The sequence below is a fragment of the Vicugna pacos genome, chromosome 22 (genome assembly GCF_048564905.1).
Source record: "Vicugna pacos chromosome 22, VicPac4, whole genome shotgun sequence".
Taxonomy (NCBI): Eukaryota; Metazoa; Chordata; class Mammalia; order Artiodactyla; family Camelidae; genus Vicugna; species Vicugna pacos.
In genome coordinates, this window is record NC_133008.1 from 11187579 (window position 1) to 11212772 (window position 25194).

The 25194-nt window shown below is 52.9% G+C and overlaps 1 protein-coding gene across 1 annotated transcript in view; it reads right to left on the bottom strand.

Annotated features, from left to right (window-relative positions):
• ERGIC1 (endoplasmic reticulum-golgi intermediate compartment 1) overlaps positions 1-25194 on the bottom strand; it is a 99545-nt gene that overhangs the window by 29186 nt on the left and 45165 nt on the right. Inside the window, exons 2-5 of the mRNA XM_031689358.2 lie at positions 24031-24092; positions 17676-17748; positions 7912-8006; positions 3644-3768 (exon numbers count right to left, since the gene is read on the bottom strand). Of these exons, the coding sequence (XP_031545218.1) occupies positions 3644-3768; positions 7912-8006; positions 17676-17748; positions 24031-24092 (355 nt within the window). The remainder of the gene's footprint in view (positions 1-3643; positions 3769-7911; positions 8007-17675; positions 17749-24030; positions 24093-25194) is intronic.

Consider the following 25194-nt stretch of genomic DNA (forward strand, 5'->3'; position numbering starts at 1 on the left):
CTGTACCCTGCCCTCCTCAGCCATGCACGTTCTACGAGCACACCTGTACCCGGGTGACGGTGGATGCCAGCTGACGCGATCGCAGACATTCCCACTGACGGAGACGAGCACCCGGGGAGGGCGCTGAGGCTTGACTTGCCCCCACTGGGACACATGCTTTACGGATTTTCACTTGTTCACATCTCACAATCTGTGAGGGCAGTAAAATCATTCCCATTTTACAGATGAGAAAACCAAGGCTCAGAGAGGCTAAACTGCCCAGTCATTCAACCAGGATTCTCTGGCATGGGTCGGTCTGTCTGGCCCCAGAGAGCAAGTTCCAGTTCAGCCAGAGCCACTGGGGCCCCAACACTGCCTGTCTGAGCCGACTGCAGCCTTGGGCATATTTGCCAAGATGGGGAGAGTGTGGTGCTGGGCCGTCTCCTGGGTGGTCATCCTGTCTTTCCTGTGCCCACCCTCTCCGGGGTGCTGAGGGAACGTGATCGCTCCTTTTCACCATCTGGGGCATTGGCATCTGTTTAGCCCAGGTGATCATACCCGCCAAGGGAGGCCCCTAGAACTGGGAGGTGTGCATGTCTGTCTGTTCATCTTCAGCCATCTTTCAACCCCGCAGGTATGCCTTCCCTGATGACCTCCTGTGTGTATTCCCCACCATAACAACCCCATTCTCTTCCTGGCTGCTTCATCAAATTCCACATTTGCTTGCTTGTTGACCTGCCATCTCGTAATAGATCGTTAAGTGCCACCAAGGGCTGTTTCCCTCCTCCCCACATCCCAGTGCCAAGCGTCGAGCCAGGCACACAGTCAACACTCAAGAGCGTGACATAAGTGAATGAACCGGGCGGGGCGGGGGCGGGGCGGGGGAGGCAATGGTCAGAAGAAGTCAGGGAGTAAAATGGACAGGAGCGTTCGGATAAGGCTCGTGATGGGGGTGTGGTCAGGGGAAGGGGAGGGAGGGCTTCCCCGAAAGACCCAGTCAATGGGACCCGTGGGTGAGCAACAGCTCCCCAGACACATAGATGGGGGCAGAGAGAGGCCATGGGAGGCAAGCAGGAGGCTGGACCCACCACCAATTCACCCACCTCCCTGCACTGTGCCCACACAGGCCTTCCCTCGTCTCTTGGGCCGGCCCTCCTCTGCAGCCTGCATCCTCAGGACGTGGCTGTGCGGCCGTCCGCTCTCCCTGACACGGCGGGCTGTCCTGGCTGTACGTGGTCAGCGGTGCACCCGATCCTCGCAGCACCAGACCTCCTCTTTGATATGTGTTCTCTTCCAGATACTGGGGGGCTCTCGCAGCCCTGATTTCCTCCTATCTGGCTGCTCTTTCTTCCTTCCCTCCCCACTGCTAAACACTGGTGTGCACCAGGAAGCAGTCCTCAAACCGCATCCTTATTTTTGGTGCCATGGACCCTTTGCCAGGCTGGTGACATCTATGTTTTATTTTTTTTATCCTGTAATAACCTTTAATGAAAAAGAATATGAAAAAAATATATTTATACATGCATAACTGAATATATATACATATCACTGAATCACCCTGTTGCACACCAGAAACTAACACAATGTTTTAAATCAACTCTATTTCAATGAAAATTAAAAAAAGGGATCTATACATCTTCTATATTATTAATCTATAGATTATGTAATCTTTATGTATTTACTGAGAAGTCCAGCTATCCCAAAACACTACAAATAAGCAAGGGACAGTGACACCAGTGATGTCATTCTTATGTTTTAGATGCTTAAAATGTTTTGACTGCATAAAATACATAGGATCACAGGCAAGGAAATGAGATTTTAAAACAGTAATTAAAATAAATCAAAGCATTTGCATATGCTTTGTTATTATTGCAGTAAATGACCTGGTTGCGGGTCAACTAATTACTGTCATTTCAAAACAGCGATGAGTGTAAATAGCATCTTGAAATGATCTGTGATCATTTTAATGTGATATGAACATCGGCAGTTTCTCTTGGTGACAAGGTCACGGGTGCTGCTAATGCCACTGTGGTTCATTGCCTACATTCATCACAGAAAGAAAATGCTAAATCTAAGTTACTGCTTCATAAAAATAAACATGCCATTTTTTTCTCCATCTAAGTTCACAGACCGCTTGAATTTGAGCCACACTCCCTGGGAGTCCGTGGACCCCAGGTTTAGAACCAACGTTCTACCCCTCTGTCCAGGTAATCGAGCTCAGATCAGTGATCCGCAAACACGAGCGGTGTCAGGGTGCCCTGGAGGGCTTGTTATAGCACAGATTCAGTAGGTCGGTGGTGGAGCCTGAGAATCTGCATTCCCACCAGGTTCCGGGGGATGCTGATGCTGGTGGTCTGGGGGCCCCCCTCTGAGTAGCACTGACGGGGACCTATGGCTGCCAACACCATCTGTTTACTGATGACTCCACATTTATATCTCCATCCCGGAATTCTCTCCCGAACTCCGGAAGCACACCCTCAACGTCCAGTTTAACGTCTCTAACAGGAACCCCAAATGAAACATGTCCAGAATGAATGACTGAGTTCCAGCCCCGCTTCCCATGGAACCCATGCTTTCCCAAGCTTCCATATCTAGAGAATGGGACCCCCTGGTTGTCAAGACAAAAATCTAAAATGTTTCTTTGATTCCATTCTTGCCCTCACCACCCACACTCCATTGATCAGTAAGTCTTGTTGACCCTAGCTCCCTAATCTGGACCCTTCTCTCCAATGCCACTGCCACAGCATTGCCCCTGACCTCTGCTCTTGGTTCCCTGCAGCCTGCCTCCACACAGATGCCAGAGTGATCTTTCTCTACTTAAATGGAGCTGGTAGCTACGGTCCTGGAAGGTGCAGCTCAAAAGCATAAAGTGACTGGCTCCCGCCCGGGTTCCCTGGTTCTTCCAAATGCACTTCCTGCACACCCTTGACCTAGGATCTGAAGTTCCTGGTTCTAGAGACAAAACAACAGTGATACCTGAATGGTCCTCTGGAGCTGAGCAGGTACTTTCAAACCCACCCACTCCCACTCCTCCCCTGCTTGACTTCTCATCACAGCACTTACCACCCACCGAAATGCTTTTTAGTTGCATGCTCTGTCTCCCTCTGCTAGAACAGAAGCCCCACCACTGCAGGAGCACTGCCCATCTAGTCCTTCCATTGCCCAGAGCCGATAACCCACCCTGGAACACAGAAGGTGCTCAAAGAGTTTTTTGAATGAATGAAATGAATGAATGTGCAATAGCTCATTTAATCATCACGTAAACCTCTGTGACGTGCATAGTACCATTATATAATTATTATCATCACATCCTCAGCCTAAAGATGTGAAGGCTGACGTTAAGTGACTTGGCGGATGTTGCTTGGCCCAGATGGGGTAGGGATGAGACGCACACTTGCGCTCAGGGCTGCCAATCCTGCAGTCTTCTCACCGCCCACTCCTTCCGCGCTGGGGAGGAGAGTAGTCCCTTCCTGAACCAGCCAGCAGGGCTCCAAATCTCAGGGCGCTTGAAACCCCCACCCAGATTCTCAGCAGGAACTGCCAGGCGCCTGGACTCTGCCGGGGACGGGGTGAGTGGGCGCACGGCTCCGCCATCCAGTTTCCAGGGAGGAAGGGGACCAAGGGGATACGGGGCAGTGGGCGGGGCCAGGCAGGATCTCTGTACCTTATTGATGCTGAACTGCCCCTCGAAGCGGCAGCCCGCCCCGTTGTTCAGCGGGATCTTCATCGAGTTGTCGATGTGCCCCACTTCATGCCTGCCCATCTCATCCTGGATGTCCAGCCCGACCACTGCAGAAGCCAAGGAGAGAAGAGTCACAAACCCCTAGAGAAACAAGACCAGCTCCCTCCTCCCAGGATCCCCCCTTCATCCACTTCATGGGCAGGCGGGGGCCCCAGTCTTCCAGGAGCTCACAGTCTGGGGCCCAGAGCTGCAGAGAAGGAGGAGGAGGAAGGGATGGCTGGACTAAGAGCGAGCCAGCCCGCGACGTCCCCGGCCCTGGCCACTGCCGGCTGGAAAGGAAGAGGGGAAAGAGTCCGGAGAGGCAGCAGCTAAGGGGGCCAGGGAAGGAGGCTGCAGGGTGCAGGGGGAGGACTCTGCTAAACGTGATGCTGCAGGGGGGCAGCGGAGAGTCAGGCTTAAAAGGTCGTCTGAATCCTGGGCCTGCCATTTACTAGCTTGTACCCTTGGCTGAGGCACTTGACCTCTTGATGCCTCAGTTTCTTTCTCTTTAAAGGAGCGGGGAGGTGATAACAATTAAAGCTTCCTTGGAGAATCACAAGGACCAAATCATTAATATGTGTTGAAAATACTTAAAGAAGGGCCTGATACTCACAGTAGGTGGCAAGTGGGGAATAAATGCCAGCCCTTTCATTATTCTATTATTTTTATGATTTTATATTATATTATAATTATACTTTAATAATCTCAAGTAATACTACATAATACTATTTTATTATAAGTGCCAACATTTATTCAGCACTTGCCACGTCTTAGACTGTCTCTGTGTTCCCTGGGCACCATTCAGGCTCAGGCAGGCATTCATCCACACCTTCCTTTACCCAGTGCCCACTCCCCGAGGCCCTGCCCTCCAGGAGCAAAGGCACTTTTCTGGGTTCTTCTGTGCACTAAAAATGGGAAACCTGGCGCCTAGAGTCCTGGTGCTGACTCCAGCGTGATTCTCCATCACCTACCATGACTCAGCTTCCCAATCTGCAAAATGGGCACGCCCAGGCCAACTGTATTCCCTGAGATGGTCCAAGTGGCAAGTGTTGCCGGGGGTGTCCCCATAAACTACAGAAATGCAGAGATTTCCCTGCGAGGAGCGCTAGAAAGCAGGCTGCAATACAGAGAAAGAGCAGCTGGAAGCAATTTTCAGTGAGCTGACTGGAAAAGGGAAAAATAGGAAGAACCCAGTATTCTTCAAGGGGGACGGAAGTGCTCGAGGGCCCATCCACGGAAGTGAGTGTGATGCACCACTAAAAACGACGCTCCTGGGTCTGTAGGACGTGGGAAATGCTGATGCCGTAATGTTCGGAGGAGAAGAAACGTAAGAAGGTCCCTGTCTGACTCAGCAGTTCCGCCCCCGGCAGCCCATCCTCCAGACACACACGTGTCCAGACATGCACGCAAGGCTGCTCCGGGCAACCTTATTTACAATCGTGACATCTGGAAGCAACCCAACTGCCTGTCAACAGGGGACTGGTCAATGGAACAGCCCCCTCCAGCACACTGTGCAGTGGGTACAAAGAATGAGCTAAACCCGCATGTGAGAAGAGGCAGCTCAGAATGGGCTCTGGGGCTGACCTGTCTGTGTTCCTGGCTCTGCCCCTACTGGCTGTGGCACCTCCAGCAAGTTCCCTCACCTTTCTGGGCCTCAGTTTCTTGCTCTTTCTAGGTTTGTGAGGATTGAAAAAACTAAAAACTAAAACAGAACTTACTATGGGCTAGGCACTCTTCCAAGTGCCTTTTCCATAAGCGTGCACCATCGGAACATCCCTAGGGGGAAGATAATATTAGGAGACCCATCCTATACTGGGGGACACTGAGGCACAGATAGGTTAAGTAACTTGCCTGAGATTGCACAGCTCCGAAACAATGGCACTTGGATCAGAACCTGCAGAGTCTAGATCCAGAGCCCACATCCTTTGGCCACGTTGCTAGAACACCTCTCATCTTAGTGCACTAACACAGCCAAAAGATTCAGGACAGGAACGGGCCCGGAGGAAGAGCTGAATAAATGGCAGCTCTGGTTATTATTTTACTAATATTATGAGTAATATAAGAACAGTTCCAAGATATAAATGGAAAAAACAAGAAACCCCAGAAGGTCCCTTGTAGTTGGGTCTCTATTATGTAAAAAGAAAAAAAATACCCAAAACCCAAAAATGACATACGTTTGCAAACAGACAGACAGACAGACAGACAGACACATACATAGGGGTGGGGGAAGAGGTCCCAACTGCTAAGAGGCTTTCTCTCAGGCGGGCGGCATGCTGCGAAGCACGTACTTCTTTTATTTTTTTCTTTATGTATTTCTGTGTTTTGAACACGTATCTTTTAAAAAAAATTAAAAAAGTATCCCTGTATGAGTTGTGTAACAGAAAAATATTATTTTTAAAAGTAGGATATGAGATCGCACAGGCAGCATGATCTCAGCCATGTTTAGAAATGCTTGGAACAGAAGGCCAACGGGACGGAGCGGCGTCAAGTGTCAACTGATGCTGTCATCGGGGTGGAATGATGGGCAATTTCTTCTCTCTCTGCTGCTCTGGATTTTCCAAAGGTACAATGATGAGCATGCATATTTCCCCCCTATAATCTAAGTTTGAAGTTCTTTTAAAGCAAAGCTCAGGTGCAGGACTCTAATGGGAGGTGCTGGGGTCGGCAGGGTCCAGTGGGGCCAGCGTAGCAGCACCCTGAGGCTGCCCAGCCCCTCCTGGGCCGTGGCCCGGGGCTGGGATCCAGCCTGGAACCACATCCCTCCCCGCCCCTGCCCTGCTGGTCCCAGTCCTCTGGCCTAAGAATTTCCTTGTTCCAAACACACAACCAACTCCTGAATGAGAAGCTGCCAGATGAATTATTTTTCTGAGAGGAAGAGTAAAAATAAAAATAAAATCTACCCATTTCAACAGGTTCCCTGGCTCAGGGCCCACAGTGGATTCAAAATTGTGATGTAATTCTCACCAAAAGCAATCCAAGGGCTCAGTCTCTCCCCATCTCTGCCGCAGACCCACCCAGTGTTCTGCCCTTCAGGAGGAAGAGGGGGAGAGGAGGAGAAGAGGGCCCTGCATGGGGTCCGTGCCAGGCTGGGGCAGGGGGACAGCTGGAACCCAGTCTCCTCGTTAACAAATCTAGGGACCAGTGCATCAGATCTTTCCACCAATCTCAAGCAAGAGATAGCACTATGCCCACTTTATTATTTTTTAAAAATACCTTATTTATTCATTATTGTATTATTTAATTATTTCATTTTGGCAGGGGGGTAGGTAATTAGGTTTATTTTTAGAGGAGGTACTGGGGTTTGAACCCAGGACTTTGTGTGTGCTAAGCATGCGCTCTGCCACTTGAGCTATACCCTCCCTCTGCATTATGCCCATTTGACAGCTGAGGAAACTGAGGCTCAGAGGGGTCACCTTAGCCAGGGTCACGTAATTGTAGTAAGCAAAGGAGCCAGAATCTGACTCCAAACCAGACTTCCCATGAGTTTTGTTTTATATAGGTAATTGGTTGAAAGAAAAGAAAACAAAAACAGAACACACGAACACAAACAGTGGAGTGTGAAATAAAAAAAGGAGTTATCCCACCGCTGCTAACAGCTCGGAGTTGCATCCTTCTCCAGGTGACTGCTCGTGGCTGGTTGGAGGTCCCCTTGCCTTGGGATGCTTGGGAGGTAATGTGGCCCCCACCGCTCCCTGCACGCCATCCTGAGCCATTAGCAAAGCATATGGATAGTAACAGCCCAGCCCCTTGCTACTGGGTGAGAGAAACTATCGCGACATTCACATGCCACAGCTCCCCGTGGGATCAGGCTGTGGTTAGACTTCAGCTGAACACACACCCTTCCTGCTGTCTCACCTCCTCAAGCCCTTACAGGTTCCTCCTGAGAGCCCCTGCTCAATAAATCACTTGCAAAAAACTCAGGCTCTGCTTTTTGTGAATTTGACCTCAGAGACACCCCCCACCCCAACATGGCTACTCTCCAGAGGTAAACTGCTGGCAGTTTCTTATGTTTTTTATTCCAAAAAACCTCCAAGTGTATGCACATTTGATTACATCCTCCCTAATCCCCCCAAAAAAGAGTGGGGAGCATTTCCTGCTGTCAGCTGTTCGCAGCTTGCCACCCACCTAACCCGTGCTGGTTATCCCGCCGTTTCCACACACGCAGCGCGGTCTAGAGGCCGTGTCTTGCCGGAGCTGCCAGGAATACTCACATTCACAGTGCAAATTGGGTAAACTGATGTTCAGGCTGACGTCAATTTTGCCCCCGCTGTCCTTGTCTGGGTCATCGACGTAGAGCTCGTTCACGCTGAGGGGACAAGTACAGAAGCCTGGTTAAGATGGGGGCACCCATCCCAGCCGCAGGGGATGGCCAGGGACCACTTCACTTGGTGACCACCGCTCAGATAACCCGGACTCCCATCTGGGCGAAGCCTGCGCCTACCCTGGCACAGGGGCGCGGGGCTGCAGTCTCCGTGGCGCTCTCCCACTGCCGACCTTACCACTTAGAGGGAGGGGAGGCGGGTCTGAAGGGGTGGGGGCAACAGCTCAGCTTCTGGAGTCAGCCGGATTCATTTCCCAGCCTGACTCTGCCACTTTTCTATGGAATTCGGGCAGATAACTTCGCCTCCGTGAACCCATCTGTGAAGTGGGGACACCATCAACCCACTGTTAATGGGGTGTTCTGAACACTTACAGGAGAAATAAGACCATGCTAGGTAGGGACCAGGGCCTGGCACCAACGGGCACGTGGGACAGGACTCCCTCCTCCCGTGAGCTCCCCTCCCTGCCGCTGGGAAGTCGGGAACTTGCGGGCCGCTCGTCCTCAATGTCCCGGTTCTCACAAAGCCCTGGGGCGGGCAGCAGGTCCAAGACACGACTAGTCTAACACACGTTACCTTCCTGTGGCTGCTGTAACAAGCCATCACAAAGTTAAAGGCTTAAAACAACACACATTTATCATCTCATACTTCTGGAGGTCTGAGTCTAAGAAGGGTCTGAGAGGCTGGACTCCTTCTGGAAGCTGTGAGGGGAGAATCTGTTTTCTTGCCTTTTCAGCTTCTAGAAGCCTCGGCTCAGTCCCTTCCTCCACCTTCAGAGCCAGCTGTAGGCATTCTCTCTCTTCTCTGACCTTCTAACTCCCTCTTACAAGGACTCTTGTGATTTCATCCCACTTGCCTGGATAACCTGGGATTATCTCCCCGTCTCAAGACCCTTGACATAATCACATTTGTAAAGTTTCTTTTACTACATAAGGTGACATATTTTCAGCTTTCAGGGACAGGAACAGGGACATCTTGGTGGGGCGGGGGGGCATAATGTGGGGCAGGTGGCTCCACGGACAGCCATGACACCTTCCTATTGGGGACACCGGCACCACATTGGGGTCTGTTGGCAAGTACTACCTGTCAGGCACTAGAGACAGCGAGGAACCAGACAGACGTGGTCTCTGCCTTCATCAAGCTTACAGACATCGCTCGCCTCTGACATAAACACCTTATCCCAGCTGTGATCACTGCTTTGACAGAAAGCCGCGGGAGAGACACACGGGATGATGGAGCTCTGGGGAGAGTGGACTGGGACGACATCTCTGAGGAGATGGATGTTGAGGTCTGAAGGATGAGGAGGCTGTCCTGGCAAAGAGGGAGGACAGTCCTCGGGACAGCACGTGCAGAGGCCAGGAAGTGGGAAAGGCACGGCTTGTTTGGGAAACCGGACGAAGGTCACCGTGGCTGCAGAGTAGAGCAAAGGAAAGTGGGTGTGACGCAGAAGAAGAATGGGGCCGGGTCGGGGGGGTGGTGGGGAGGCCGAAGGCCACAGTGAGGCCTTCAGACTCGATCCCAGGTGCAGCAGCGCTGTCAAGCTGGCACTTTGAGAGGATCCCTCTGGCTGTTTTGTGGACCAACCAGAGGGGCCACTGTGGACTACGGAGATCAGTCAGGAGGCTGCTGAGCGGTGCAGGTCAGAGATGGCGGCCTGGACCAGGCGTGGTGGGGACGGAGAGGAGGGAGGGATGCAGGGCACGCTGTGTGGAGCAGCCAGGACTCACTGATGGACAGGGGGTGGGGGTGGGCTGAGGGAGGCAGGCAGGCCAGGTTACTTTCTGGAACCACTCTCTGGGCTGGGAGCCCCTGGAAAAGGACTGGAACTGGTGGGGAGGGAAAGGTACCAAGTTCCATACGGCTGTGCCAAGCTCAAGGTAACTTGGAGACACCTCCAAGGAGCCTCTGAGTGGACATCGGATGGCTGTGGCTGAAGCCCATTACCGATTCCCAGGTAACTCCCCAAGGAACATGTTCTAAAGGCCAGCCTGGTGGGCAGCTGCGGGGCAGTGCTTGAGGTGACCGGGCTGTGGTTATTTTAAACATGAATCAGGCCCCTTGGGTCCCATCCACAGGCTGTAAAATAGAGCAGGGTTGTTAGCTCTAAATAATTGGACTCTAAGAGAGCCTTGGAAATGGCCACTTCATTGGGAAAGAATGAGTCAAGCCAGGGCAAGGGCGCTTCATTTTTCACTAAGACCCTGTCTTTGTGCTCCGAGCTCCTAGTATGATACAGCTGATGTTCAGTTAACAAGAAACGGGAGGTTCAAAAAAATACCTGGGGCTTGTTTCCTCGTGGCACGCACAGAGATGTTCCCAGAGACAAGAAAGCAACAGACACGGCTTAGCCTTCAGATTGCCGGGTCCCCAGCCCACTAACCCAGGAGAGGCCTCCTTATGCCTATGCTCTTTCATGTCATCCCATCCGCTCCTGTGAAATGTCCCGATCGCCCTTTTAGAACCAAGAAACTGACTCTCAGAGAAGGTGAGTCCCACCCCCACAGTCACACAGTAAGAACTGGCCCAGATGGGAGCCCAACTTGGGTCGGCCTTCCGCCAGGCTCCCCACGGCTCACGCTGCCTGCCCTTCCTCTCATCCTCACCACCCAGGGTCAAGGAAGACTGAGAGGAGCCCTGGTCCTCTGAGGTCACAGGGTGTGAGAGAGGAGACAGGGGTTTGTGCATAGCAGGCTCCCGCTGTTGGCCCACATCAGAGACGGGGAGGAACAAATGAGCCCACAGGAGAGGGGCCAGCAGGACCACAGGAGGTTATGCAGGAGGAAGAGCAACTCCTCCACTGCCAGATGCTCCTTCTGGTGCCCAGTTTCTACCCCTGCTTAATTCACAACTCCGCAGGGTTGCTGAGTAATGAGATCGCTGGGTGAGTAACAGAATGGTCACCGAGGGACAGCCCCCAGCTTTCCCTTACAGCTGTGTGAGACTCTTCCTTGAAGCCACGCACCTTTCCCACCTGGGAGGCGAGGCCACTGCATGTCACTGAGGGATTGTGGGATGATGTCATCCCCTGGCAATCCTCCGGAGGTGACCTCAGCGCCCAGTGAGGTGAATCCCAGGTGTGGCGCCAAGGTGAGCTCACCCTTGAGGCCCCAGGAAGCCTCTCCCAGCCCGCGGAGCCGAGGCTCTCAGGGGCTGACCCGCTGCCCAGGACAAAGGGGCTGAGGCGCTGGGGAGGGGATGGAACACTCACTGGCCTGCAGAGCTTGGGGCCAGTCTGGTTACGTAAGGCCAGGACGGGCTGCTCCCTGGAGCCTTCCTGAAGGGCCCCGGGGCTGCGAGATAAACAAGGTCAATCACCTGTGCCGCCCGCCCGATGAGGTCAATGTGGCTGCCGCCTTCCGTGTCCAAGGAACATGTTCCAGGGCCCCCGGCTTCCCGCCACCCCTGCCAGCGCCGCAGTGCCACTCACAGGTGCCTGCCAAGGCTAGCGAACGCCATTGGCTGGACTGATTTTAAAAGGCAAACGGAGGCTAGAAATCAGCCCACCTGGAGGGAAAACAAATGTTTTTTCTGGATTCATTGCTGCTGCCTGGGGACTGTCGTGGGCCTGACTCCTGTCACTACTGTGGGCGATGAGAACCCGTGGGGCAGCAGTGGACAGATGTGGGCTCACCCCCTGGCTCTGTCACTTGGAAGCTGGGGGACCTGGAACAAGTTGCTTCACCTCTCTGAGCCTCAGTTTCCTCAACTGTAAAACTGGGAAAGCTTTCTATGAAGTCTGAAGACAGGCAGAATCAATTCTTAGCAACAGAAGTCAGAACAGTGGTGGTTTGGGGGTGGGGTACTGACTGGGAGGGGGCACCTGGAACCTCCCAGGTGGTGGAGATGTGTGGTCTTGATGGAGAGATGGCGACATGGCTGTGAACACGGGAAAGCATTCTCAGAGTCTCCCCTTTTAAGATTCGTGCATGTTGCTGTTTGTACATTGTACGCACACCTATCATAAAGGAAAGAACACAAGCAACGAAGGAGAAAGAAAGGAAGGGAAAAAAAAGGATAATGGTTCCAGCTACTTCCAGGGCTGTGTGAGGATGGGCAGGGGGGCTGCAGGATGCCCCGGGGTGGGCACTTATCTCGGAGGACCTAACACAGAGCACAGGCCCTTCCTGGCAAAGAGAAGCAGCAGATGGTGGAAGTCCGGGCTCTCAGGGTTTGAATCCTAGCTCCACCACCCACCGGCTGGTGGACCTGGTACACGGGGCTTTGCCTTCACCAGCCTCAACTTCCCCAGGTGTAAAATGGGGTCAACCACAGGCACAACCTTAGAAAACAGTAAGTGCTCAGTGAATGTCCACCACTTTTATTGTTATCACTAATATCATTACGTTTACGGAGTGGACAATGACAGGCATACTGACAGTACCCACCTCGCAGCATCGTGGGGAGGATGAAACATGCACAAAAGCTGCTTGCTTATAACTAATCAAAGGAGATGTCCCAGTTCTGGGCACCCAGGCACCTTCACATACAGTATCTCATTTAATCCTCACAGCAAGCCAGCATTTAATAGAGGTTACTGTTCTCTTTTCACAAGGATGTAACTGGGCTCAAAGGAAGGTGGATGAAAAGCCGGCCAAGATCACACAGCCAGGAGAAGGCAGAGGCAGGGATCTAGAGCCACGGGTGCCCACAGCCGCGCTCTTTCTACTGCCTTCCACTGCACGGGACAGGAATCAACGGAGGATCGAGAGGCAGGTGGCCCCTAAGGAGACGTGTGATGCAGGGGCCACCACCTTTCTGATAATCTCCAGATGCCCCCCCATGCCACCTATGGCCCAAGTATCTTCAGGGCACAGAGGTGCCAAGGGGTCCACTCCCTTTGTGTCGCACAAGTCTCCCCGTCACCTTCACCCACCACACCCTGGTGGGCTGCAGCATCTGCCTCCCCCAGCCCCCCAGCCAGGACGCAGGCTCCCTGCGCTGGCAGTAGAGAGCGCATGCGCACAACCTCTGCTGTAGGGGGGAGCGCATTCCAGGTGGGGGACGCCAGACTGCACGAGACTGCGTGGGGGTCAGAAAGCAGTGGCCATGTAGGGAGAGAGGAAGAAAGGGGCCAGGGAGGTATGGGTGGGGGGAGTGTAGGTGGAATGTAACGAAGCGTCTTGAAATTCTAGGCTGAGGCGTGAGTCTGATGACATCTACGGAAAACAATTTTATTTGCTTTTAGAAGAGCACTTGAATAGTTCGGATTCCTGCCCAGCGTCGCTGACCTCCATGCTTAATAATCTGATTTAATGGAAACTTACACAGCAGCGAGGCTCACTGTAAGGGCCTCGGGTGGGAGTGGGAGGGGTGAGGTTATGCAAGCAAGCTCTCCGGGACTTGGACTTCTCAATCCCGACCATTCTAGGTGTAAGTAAGAGGATATATTACCTGCCAGGCAGATGTCCAAAAAGATCACCCCTTTGCAGCTACTCAGTCCTGCCCCCACCCCCTTCTCCACAGCCGCTGCCCTGGGACCCTCAGTTTTTCTGCCTTGGGTCATCGCCCAGCCCCCTTACCAGAGCCTTGGCCTCTAGGGTCACCCCACCCCAAACCCATCTTTGCCAAGAGGTGATCTTTCCAAGGCATGAACCCCATCCCATCACTCCTTGCTCAGAAGCTTTCAGGCCACCCATTGCTCCTCCACGTGACAATTGTGGCTCTCTCTGGCTCACAATCCAGGCCTCAGAGCGGCTCAGCCAGGCTCTGAGGGAGCCATCCAGCTCCTCCTCCTGGCTAAGCTACTGGCCTCCCCACTCTGGGCCTGCTGCCGGAGCGTGTGAAGACACAGTTTGAGGTAACTTCCAAGTTCCAATTAGGTGGGCAATGGCTTCCTGGAGTTCTGATTGCCAGCTCGGCCACCTTCCCCGGAAGGGTGCATCCACGTCTTCTGGTGAACTATTCTGACCGACAAGCAGAGGCTCTCATGTGCCTGGTGCTCCAACATGCTCTGGGCAGAAAAGGGTGGGATGTCAGAGCCTGGGTGCCGAGTCTGGGCGCTGGCGTCAGACAAGTCTGAGTTTGACTCTCACTCCAGCCACTTACAAACTTCATTGTGGTTTTTGCCTCCTGGTGCCTCAGTTTCCCCAGCTGTAAAGTGAGACTGATGCTAACAGTTAACACTTGGCTCAAGGGGGTTTGTGATCCTTAAATGAGATGAACACGGTAGAGTGCAGACTTAGGTGGCTGGCACGTGGTCACCTATTATAAATCATAACTGGAAAGTATAATGAGTAATATTAAGCTATAAATTACCAATGCATTGTTCCAGTTACTACATTTTCTTATTATACCTCTTGTTCATGTTAATAATGAAGAGCAGCTAGGTCCTGGGCAGCCAAAGGCTGGAATGTTCTGCCGCCACGTGCTCGGAGGAGGGAGCTGCCACTCCCCTGGAGAAATGGAGCCTCAGAAATGGACCCCTGTGGGGTCACTTTCCCGAGGACAATTAATGGCCAGGTTGAAGTCTAACCACCCAAACAAACAGGCCTTTCTCCCCGCCGGGCCGGGCCGGGCCAGAATAGCCTCTCATGTCACTGATAACCACAGGCCAGGATGGGAGCGACGCTGATCCAACCAGCGGTGACCTCATTTCCTTGGGTTCCAATCTGATGGTGGGGGGGAGGGTAGCCGACCCACTGTGGTCACAGAACTGCCAGGGAGGGCCAGCCACCCAGAAAAGGCAAAGAAATTGTGACCTGCGGTCCTTCTCAAGTTGGCAGGGCTTCCCAGGGGTCAGAGAAGCTTCTGAGAGAGGAAAGATATCCAGGTGCAATCCTCTGTCTGGATTTTTCTGCAGAGTCCGCAGCCCTCATTCCCAAGGACTCTCTTTGGTTATAAGGTCGCAGACAGAAGGGGAGTATGAGGGTTACTGTATCACCATGGATGGAGCCGCTGGCTTGGACAGGTCTCTTTTCTCATCCCCACTGCCCTTCCTCTCCCCAGCCACTCACACTGCCAACAGAGAAGTGCTTGTTAGCGCAAGGCCTGACGCAGGGCAAACACCGAGTGAATGGCCCCCCCGTGTTTTAATCCCTCCCCTCAGCACTCATGTTTCCTCCTCTCCAGGGATGTGGTGGGTCCAGAGTGTCCAGAATGCCCCCAGGAGCCCGGAAGAGGAAGTCCTGGACAGGGGGAGGGGCAGAGCGATGGGAACACATTGTGCTCTCGGGAAAGGAGCCAGCCCTGCCCTGGTAAATGGAGCGAGCTTGTCAGGGCTGCTCAAGGGCCCGGTGCACAGCAGGAGGGCTCCACCTGCTGCCGTCACCAGCTCTGACGTCAAAACGTGCCCGCTGGGGCGCTGCCTCAGCACCCCACCTCACTATGGGCTGCAGACGATCAGCTTAACGAGCAGCCCCTCACAATGCCAGCAGGAGGTGAGGGAGGCCCACTCTGAACTCAAGGAGGGGACCAGGAAATGTACATCCAAGACCACTACATGCCAGGCGCTGAGCGGTCTTACAGCCTTTTTCTTGTTAGATTCGGAAGAAATATGAAACAAATACGAGCATTAAGAGATACAGAGCCACTGATGTTAATCAGGTGCTATATCAAGTACCTCTCAGGTAAAGAATCTTCTTAAAGCCTCACAAAACATCACATACCTTCTCTAACTCCTATCTGGCTTTTTTTTTTTTTCCCTTTAGAGCCCTCATCATTAATTGACATTTTCTGTTTTGTTTGCTTGTTGATCATCTGTGTCCACCACTGGCATGTCTGGCTCCTTCGAGCATGAGGCAACGGTGAATCAGGCGGACCTGGCCCCTCACTTCTAGGGACTCAGGACTAAGGAAGAGTCCCATTAATACACAGCAGTGCACAGTGCACAGTGCCTGCCTCCTGCCTCCTCATATTCTACCCTCCCTGCTTGCTCACTTTGCTCTAGCCACACCAGCTCTCTATCTGCTCTTTGTATACACCAGGGAATTCCTGCCTCAGGGCCTTTGCACTTGCTAGTGCCCCTGCCTGGAATATATAAAGCTTCTCACCTGGCACCTGGGACACAATTGGGGCTCTCTCCTTACTGCTGTCACATGGGCACCCCCTCTCACCTTGCCCAGAACATAAGAGGTCTGCACAGCAGCCCTCACTCCCATGGAATGGGGTGCAGCCTAGAGAGACCAGCAGGTGCCCTGCACATAATAGGTCCTTCCTAATGCCAGCAGGTCTCAATCTCTGGCTGTTCTCCTTGCTTCCACCTCCAAATCATGATGGGATGACCCCTGAAATGTCCAGTGGCCCAAATGTGCAGAGAGGGGAAGACACTTGACTGGGACAGTCAACTCCCAGGGGACAAATTCCCTTCTGTGACCCCTGCATGGTCAGAGAGTCGCGTCTTGGGAAGCAGACAAGCCTCCCCGGCCCTGGAAGGGAGCTCTGACTCTGGTGTGCCCTCCCTTGTTTGGCCAACAGTACTGCGGCCCAAAGGGGTTTGGCAACTTGCCCAGGGTCAGAGAGCGAAGTGGTAAGTGAGCAGAGATCTGGCCCTGGGTCTCCCAAAGCCTTGCCCAGTGCTCTTTCCATCCTTCCATGAGCCCCCCCCCAGGGCTTTGGTGCCATCAGGGTTAAAAGCAGGATCAGAGGACGGGGAAGACAGCTCTCCCACATCGGAGGAGGGCAGGAAACCATATTCAGAAATAAACCGGGGTGGGGGTGGGGTGGCGCGGCGGTGTGGGCGGGGCGAGATGCGCACTCCCGTGGGAGCGTGACTGTGGGCAGCTCCCCTTGCCTCTCTGAGCCCCCTCGGGGACAACTACTTCCCAGGGCTGTCTGAGGATTAAAAGTGGTAATGCTTAAACAGCAACAAGGACTGTCCGGGGCTTTCATTTTCCTGTTGTCTCGAGGCTGAGAGGGAGGCAAAGGAAACCAAGAAATTCCATGAGTGAAGGAGAAAATTCCAGAGTTGAACAGGGGAGTGGGTGGCCAGAGTCCAGCCCCGTGACGACTTTCTGGACTGTAAACATGGAAATGAAGAGGCTTAGAAACCAGAGGTGAGGGCAGGAAGCTTCTGGATCTAATTCATCTCAGAGGGGTATCCGATGAGGCTGGACTGAATAATCCCAGTGGCATCCTGGGTTACACAGGCCCTGAGCATTTACTAGGTTTTCTGGACAAGGGATGATTCTAGGAACTGAGACGGACTCACAATGCGTCAGCCGCTGCCAGGAAGCCCATGCTGATTCCTCACCCGGCGTGGGCCTGAGCAAGCAGGGAAGGGGGCTTGGCTGAGGGGGCCAGGCTCTGATGTCAGAACCTCAGCCCCTCGGGTAGAAAGCTGCACCCGTTTTTCTCCAAATTCTTCCAGCTTTAACATCAAATGACCCTCTGAGTGATGACTCAGAGGGAAAAAAAGCCCACTGGGCAAACACAGGGAGGGCAAACATGAGCAAACGATTTCTGTCCATCTGCGGACCCAGGAGGCCCCCCACCCCTGACCTCAGAAGGGAACCGAAGTTTTCTCTTCAGCTCTAACAAAGCAATGTCGACTTTTGCTCTGGCTTTAAAACCCTTTTAAGAAACAGAGGCGCAACGGATACTACCGGCTGGGAGCCGGGAGTGGAAGGTTCGGAGGCTTCTCTCCTTTGTAAAGCCCCTCCCTCCTCTCACCTAGGGGTCCCTGAAAGGTCTGGAATCCCTCCTTGGGGGATGTGACTTACATTTCTGTCGTTATGAATCCGGTGAGCTCCGAGAGGAAGAGGAAGAGGATGAAGAGGCAGCAGCAGATAGAGACTGGAAGAAACAACACAGACAAACAGTTCAGGGCGGTGGGCACTGACGGTGGGAGGCCGGCCGCCCCCTTCCTGCCCTCAGAGCAAAGCTGCTTCCTGGGAGGGGGCAGAGGTCCACAGACCCTCCAGAGCCCCTTCTTACTCTTGGCCTCGATACGAAGCAGCCCCAATTCCAGAAAGGGAGACCACCGTTGGAACTGACCTCACCCTCCCATGGGAACCCACCCCGCTACATAGGCAGATCCTCTAGGGGGCCAGCCTGGCTTCCTTCCACAAGAGCACTTTAACACAGAAGTCAGTTGAAAATAAGAGCTGTGAATTGCACATCTATCGGAACACAGAGTTGTGTTCTGTTCGGCTTGACGGATATTTATTTTGGAATTTGAAGTCAAAGTGGGAGGGAGGCTGGGTGGTAGAGGGCATGCGTAGCACGCACCTGGTCCTCAGCTCAATCCCCAGTAGCTCTGCTAAAATAAACAAATAAACCTAATTACCACTCCCCTCCCCACCAAAAAAAAAAAACCAAAAAAAAAAAACAAACCCAAAAGATAAAAGGTTGAAAAAAAAATTGGAGTCGACATTGAACAATCCGGAGATTTTACATAAAAGTCCACATTTCTGGCTGTCCCAGAACACTCAAGCCTTTGTCCCCACAAGGGGTCTGAGCTCACCAGTTTGCCACAGGCCCCACCACTCCCTCCCACCTCCCTGATTCCAAAGCTGAGGCAGAGTGTCTGTTGCCCTTTATCCCCACCCATGTGACCCTGGAGTCACTCCTTGGGGCAAGACACAACACGTGTCCCCGGGGCTGGCCCTCAACTCACCTCTGGTCGCATCTCCTGACACACCCCCAACATCCAACCTCCCAGCCACACTGAGTCACCGGCTCGTCCCTACATATGCAGTTCCTCTTGTCTGGAATGTCCTTCTCCATGATCCCTCTTCCTCCTTGGTCATCCTCTCTGCCTGGTGAACTCCTACTCATCCTCCCAGGCCAAGGCCCAACTTAAATGCCCCATCTAATGGGAAGGTCCCCCAACCCTCAGAGGTGGAGCTGGTCACTCTTTCTTCTGTATAACCAGCCTCCATTTGAACACTTCCCAGATTTTATTGGTTATCTGTGGCTGTCTCTCTCATTAGACTGATATCCTAAAAGGCAAAAACTCCACAGCTCTAATGCTTGGCCTGGCTACACAGGAGGTTTTGCGTACAGCAGGGAGCCAGCCCCCAAAATGGAGAATGAGGGGTGGGCGTGCCTCATCTGGGTTTATCACAGAGGCATGTCGCGGGTAAGGGCTCACACAGTGTGGCCCCACCGCTCACCTGCTATGTGTCCCTGGGTAAGTTACTTAACCTCTCTCTGCCTCGGTTTCCTCATCTGTAAAATGGTACCAGCAGTAGTATCTGTCTTATGGGGCTGCTTGAGAACTTCCACAACACAGAGGCTGGGCTTAAAATAGTGTCTGACATTAGCTCATTATTATGATTTTCATCAGGGAAACCTTGAAGGCTTAGATGATTTGAGAGAGGTGATTTGGCAAATGGATTGACCCTAAATTTCCTGCAAAGAAAAAAAAAAGTTCCCAGTCCCACCTTCTGATTTGGCTATGTTCTTGAGACAGCGTGTACCTGGCTGGCTGAGGTGGGTGCTGAAACCATGTATTTAACATCACCATCATTATTATCATCATCATCTATGGTCAAACGAACAAAGATGAATTCTAGGGGAAGAAGGCAGAGAATGAGTGATTGCTGGGCACTTAACTTGTGCCCTGCTGTGGAAGCACTGATGGACACCTGTCATTTTACACTTCCAAGTGCTGGGGGGACAAGGCCATGTGACAGGTGTAGAAACAGAGGCTCAGAGACCGGAAGAGACTGGCCCAGAGACACACGGGATGGCAGGCAGGGGAGGGGATGCAGGACCAAACCCTGTGCACCCTAGAGCCAATGCCCTAAGAAAGAGAAGCCGCAAATCTTGGACTCCAAGTGAACAGTGGGAGGGGGACATCCCCAGAGTCCTCACCAAGCCTCCAAAACCACACCCAGACATAAAGGATGCTAGAATGACTCCCCATTTCTTCCAAACTTTGAAAAAGCTCTATGGGGCAGAATTTAGGGTTGTTTTTTTTTTTGGAAGAGGTAATACATGCACACGATTAAAAAAATCATCAAGCTGTATAAAAAGGCGCACCGTTAGGGTCTCTTTCTCATTCCTGTTCCACAGCCCCCTGCCCAGAGGTACCGCCCTTCCAGCCTTGTGCCCTGCCATGCACATAACGAGTTTTTCCTCTAAGTGAGCAGCATAATGCACACGTCCTTCTGACCGTGCTCTGCTCACTCAGCTGTCTATGTCTAAGCAGGTGCCACATGGTTTATAGAGCGGCCGTGTTGCATGTTCGTTTTTATGGCATAGACATGAATTTCAAACGTCTTCTCCAGCTGCTGAGCAAATCCACTGCAGGAGATTAGCTGTCAATCATACTTCCCAGCTCACGTCCTTCCCCTTCTCGCTTGCAAACCAAAGTTATGATGCCTCCTGATAAAGAATCCCACCAGGTGGGCAAAACACCCTCCACCTGAAATCTTGCACCTTTGTGACCCACATGTCAGAATCATTTTCACCTCTCCTACCCCTCCTTCAAGCCCTAACAGCCCACTGGTTGCTGTAATGATGAACAAGCCCAAACGAGGGAGGTCTTTTTGAAGGTCAATGCCGACTTAGACCAACCCAGCTTTTCTAGCTGCCTTCCTTGCCCCAAGCCTGCAAATGGGCCCCAAAGTTCCGATGCTGTGCAGATCAGACATTGGGGGACAGAGATAGGAAGGCCTCTCTATGAAACCTGTGAGTGTTGTTCCAGGCTGGGACTTAGCGGGTGGATAGGTGCCGAGTCTGCTCAGCCGAATCCCAAGTGTCCAACAGCCCACACTCTGTGTCTGCTCCCTGCACCCTGTCCCTAGACTGGGAGGACAGAGACAGTGTCTCAGGACCACTGGGCCTCACAGTCTAGCACAATGCCCTGGCTCACAGAAGGTATGAAATAAATTATTCGTTGAGTGAATGAATGAATGAATGAATAAAAACCACAAAGGCAGGTAGGCAGTATTTCTACCAGAATGGCTTTCTGATACTGATGGGGTTTTCAGTCCATGTTTGGGCAAGACGCTCAGGCCCTCTGACTCCAGACTTCTCCCGAAACTAACTCAGGCACCGGAAGGGAGGAATGTGACCCCAGGAGAGAGCTCTCTAGTGGGAAACCTGGGGCAGCCAGCAAAGGGGGCACTGGACCCAAGACCCCAGGCCCCGGGAATCAAGGAACTTGTCCAAGGCCACACGGCCACTTAAGCGGAGGAGGCAAAATTCAAGCCTTGACCTATGAGATTCCAGCGCCCTTGCTGGTTCCTTCAGTTATTAATAGCACTTATCATGACGTAAGGAAACGGTGTGTTTCTGTGTCCGCCCGCCTGCTCAGCCACGCGCTGTCTTCAGGGACAAAGACCAAAGCCCATTCATCAGTGTGGTCCCGGGACTTGGCACGGGGCCTGGCTCCAGACCTGGCTGATAAATATTTGTTCATTAAATGGTAGCTAAGGGCTGGCTTCCCATGCTCTCGCCTTTCCTCCTGTGCAAGGGAATTCGCCCTCTCGCACACTGTGGTGGAAACTGCAAATCCGACCAGGTCCCCAGAGGGCCATTGGCAGCACCTTCTAAACTTCACAATGTGCATGCCCTTTGACTCAGTAATTCCTCTTCTAGGAAAGTTACCTTACAGAAGCAACCATACAAGGATATGAAAACATGTGGACAAGGATGTCTGTGACAACAGTGAGCTGGAATCAGCACGTCCACCCTCAGGAGGCTGGTTACATAAACCGTGGCTCAGCCGGATAACGGAACATGACACAGCTGGAAAGAAGAACGTGGTGGCTGTTTACGTGCTGGTCTGAAAGGTATGTCAGCTGAAAAGGGGCCGGAAAGGATGGTGTGCACAGCATGCTCCCATCTGTGCTTAAAATGACGACATAGGTATTTCAAAGCCTGAATGTATTTTTAAAAAATTCTAGAAGAACACAGACCTGACGGTTAAACATACTTGACAAGGGAAAGACTGCAGTGCTTGCGAAGAAGTGGTCTGAGCTGTTAGTTGGTGGTAGGAAGAGGACACGAAGCCTCACTGGAAGTTTTTTTTCAGTCCAGGTTCATAAACTAATTGAACAGATAGATGAACAAGCCCCTTTCCTCTCATGTCCCCAGAATATCTTTCCCACGGAGATCAAGGCACAAAGCATCCAGCTTCTGCCGTCACAGACCCTCGTGGGCTGTGGGCTCCAGGAGGACAGTGATAAGAAGAGGTGGGTGGTCCCAGCACTGAGGATGTGGCACATACTCCAAACTTGACAGCTGTGATCACATTTAATCCCCAGATCCAAACCTGAGGCTCAGAGAGGTGAAGTGACTTGCCCAAGGCCGCCCAGCTGCTAAATGGGAGAATGAACCCAGCTCTGCCAGACTTGGAGCTAACAGGACACCAATCCTGCTGCCTGGCTGCTTTGGTCCCTTCTCCAGGGATGTGGAGATCCAGGCTTGAGAAGGCATCTGCAGCTTTGAAGAGCTGAGCTGGGAAGGGCCAGCGGGGGGTGGGTGCAGGGTCGGGGAGGGGAGATCCCCAAGGTTATCCCGGGAGCTGACCCTGCCTGTTATGGGAGTGAACTCCAACCTGACAGCCCAGACCCAGGGCCCTGCTCAGGGGACAGTCCGTGGGGAGGGTCCCTCTCTCACAGCAACCACCGGAGAGGCCAGGGCGGGTGCAGGGAGGCCCACCTTCTGTGAGCTGTGACACTTCAGACAAGTCACTTCACCTCTCTGAGTCCATTCTGTCAACTGGAAAATGAGGCCAGAGCATTCCTGCTCGCAAGGGCAGTTTGGTTTGTTTTTATAATTTTTAAAATAAACTTTATTGTCGAATAATAATGGACGCAGAGAGTACAGAGAGTTCCCATACACCCTTCACCCAGCTTCCTCTTATGTTAACATCTTCCGTCACCCCAGTGTATTTGGCAAAATGAAGAAATCAACATTGTACAACACTGTTAACTAAGCTCCTGACTCAGTAAATCGCCAGTTTCCGCGCTAGTGCCTGGTTTCTGTTCGAGGACCCGACCTGCGATCCCATTTTGCATTTAGTGATCGTGTGCTTAGTCTCGAACCTGTGACGGTTCCTCAGTCTCCTCTTGGTTTCTAAGACCTTGCTGCTTTCCAAGAGTTCTGGGCAGGTGACCGCAGGGTGTCCCCCAGTCTGGGGATGTCTGGCGCTTTCTCATGGTTAGACTGGGCTGTGGTTTTAGGGGAAGATCCCACAGAGGTGGGTGCCTTTCCCATCACACCCCCGCAGGGGCGTGTGACACCCACGTGACCTCTCATGGGTTGATGCGAACCTTTCTCACCGAGTGAAGGGGCCGCCTCTGGATGGCTCCACCGTAAAGTTATTATTTCCCTTCCATTCTCCTCTTTAAGAGCGAGCCACTAGCCCACACTTCAGGAGAGGAGAGTCAAGTCTACCTCCTGGAGGGGGATAGATTCGTGTACATGATTTGGAATTCCTCTGTCCGGAAGATTCATCTCTTCTCCCCCATTTATTTAGAACGGCATGGACTCATGGACCTTTTTCTTAACTCTTCGCGTTATAAGCCAATAATGCCGTGATTTACTGTGTTACTCAAACTGCCCCAGTGTTGGTCTTTGTTCTCTGTCCGGTTGGCTCCTGTGTCCTGCTGACATCCCCCCACCCCTTTTTTAACCTCCAAACACTGTTTTGCTTTCTGGCACAAGGTGCCCCAGGCTTGTTTTGCACATTTCCCGCCCCAGCCCTGCCATCAGCCACTTCTCCAAGGAGCCCTAGGTCCTCTTAGTGAAGACTGGCAGTCAGAAACCAAAATCTGCGTGAGACGTTTATTTTTTAAATGGCTAGAAATACACTCATGCCCAAACCTCCAAGAGCCTAACAGGTGTGAAGAGAAAAGTAAGTCTCCCTCCGAGCCCCGAGCCCCTGCTTCCCTGCCCAGGGGCAGCCACTTTTGATGATTTCTGGTGTCTCCTTCCAGAAACAGGGATGCTATACCTTGCGGGGTTACAGTCAGGACAGAGATGAGCTGTGGAACTCGAGGCAGGGCCCAGCAAGATGCCCACCATTTCTCCCCTCCTCCTTCCCTCCCTGGCCCAGCAGTTCTGCAGAGGGAGGGCAGGCACCGGCCCGGGAGCCATGGCGAGAAGGGGGCTACTCACTAATGGCCCCGGTGTACGTCGGCTGCGTGAGGTCCTTGGGCACCTTCCTGTAGATGTCAAACCTGCAGAGAGCAAAGGGGACAGGGGTGAGGTGGGCGCAGAGGGCAGGGGTCGGGCAGCGGGGGAAACGGTGCTGGCTGGTGTACCACACGGGTCAGAGGGCTGCCATCCCAAAAGGCCTGAAGGATGTTCCCCTGTTGGGACCTGCCCCCCACCCCACCTTGTCACACTTCCTTACAACTTATCACCCCCGAGACAGATGGCCTTGACCCTCATCTGGCCATGGCTCTTGGTTGGTCTTCCCCCATCAGAGTGTAACCTGCACGAGGGCAGGGACCTTGTTAGGGGTTGTCCCCTGCTGTGTCTCCAGACCCTCGTTGGGGCCCCCAGTAAGCGTCAGTGGCATGACTGAACCTGAGTCCTGGCTTTCTCTGACGCTGGGAGGAACAGGGAAACGCAGTCTTTCCTGAGGTCTCTGACGGAGCTACACTCCCGCCTGGCGTCACCTCTCCGCCCCCTCTTCCCTTTCCTCCTCCACCTTCTCCTCCTGTTCCACTCCCCCCCTTCCCCAGCTCCTGCAGCCTGTTCTGGGAGAGTCTCCTCAACTCCAAGGTATGAGGTGAACAGAAAAAACCTGCCTGGGGCCCACGACCTCAGCATCAGCTCCTGACTGCCAGCTAGTGTGGGTTTCCGCCCAGATGCAGAGCAGACGCCCTTCTTTCATCTGGATCCCACCAGAGCCCACAGGGGTGGTGGGGGTGCAGTGGAAGAATTGGGGGTTTTGGAGACAGACTGACGTGGGTGTCATTCTGGCCACTTGTTTTAAGAGTTAGGGCTCTAGCATCAGATTGCCCTGGGTTCAGATCTTGGCTGGTCGTCTTCCTTGCTGTGTGACTCTAGGAAAACGACTTCACCTCTCTGAGCCCCAGTCACCCTGTCTGTAGAAACGGGGCTACTACCACGAGACCAGGCCACTGCGAGGAGGTGTAAGGGACTGGACACAGCATTCCCAGGGGAGCCTCTTCCGGCACTTGGTTTCCTCCCCTTCACTTGAACCTGAGCAGGTGGTTCTCAGCCCAATTCTACCAACGGAGCTCTAGGTCCACACCGTGTTCCCAGCTCTCGGGTGGAGAGGCCAGCTGCTCCGGCCCTCGGGGGACCAGC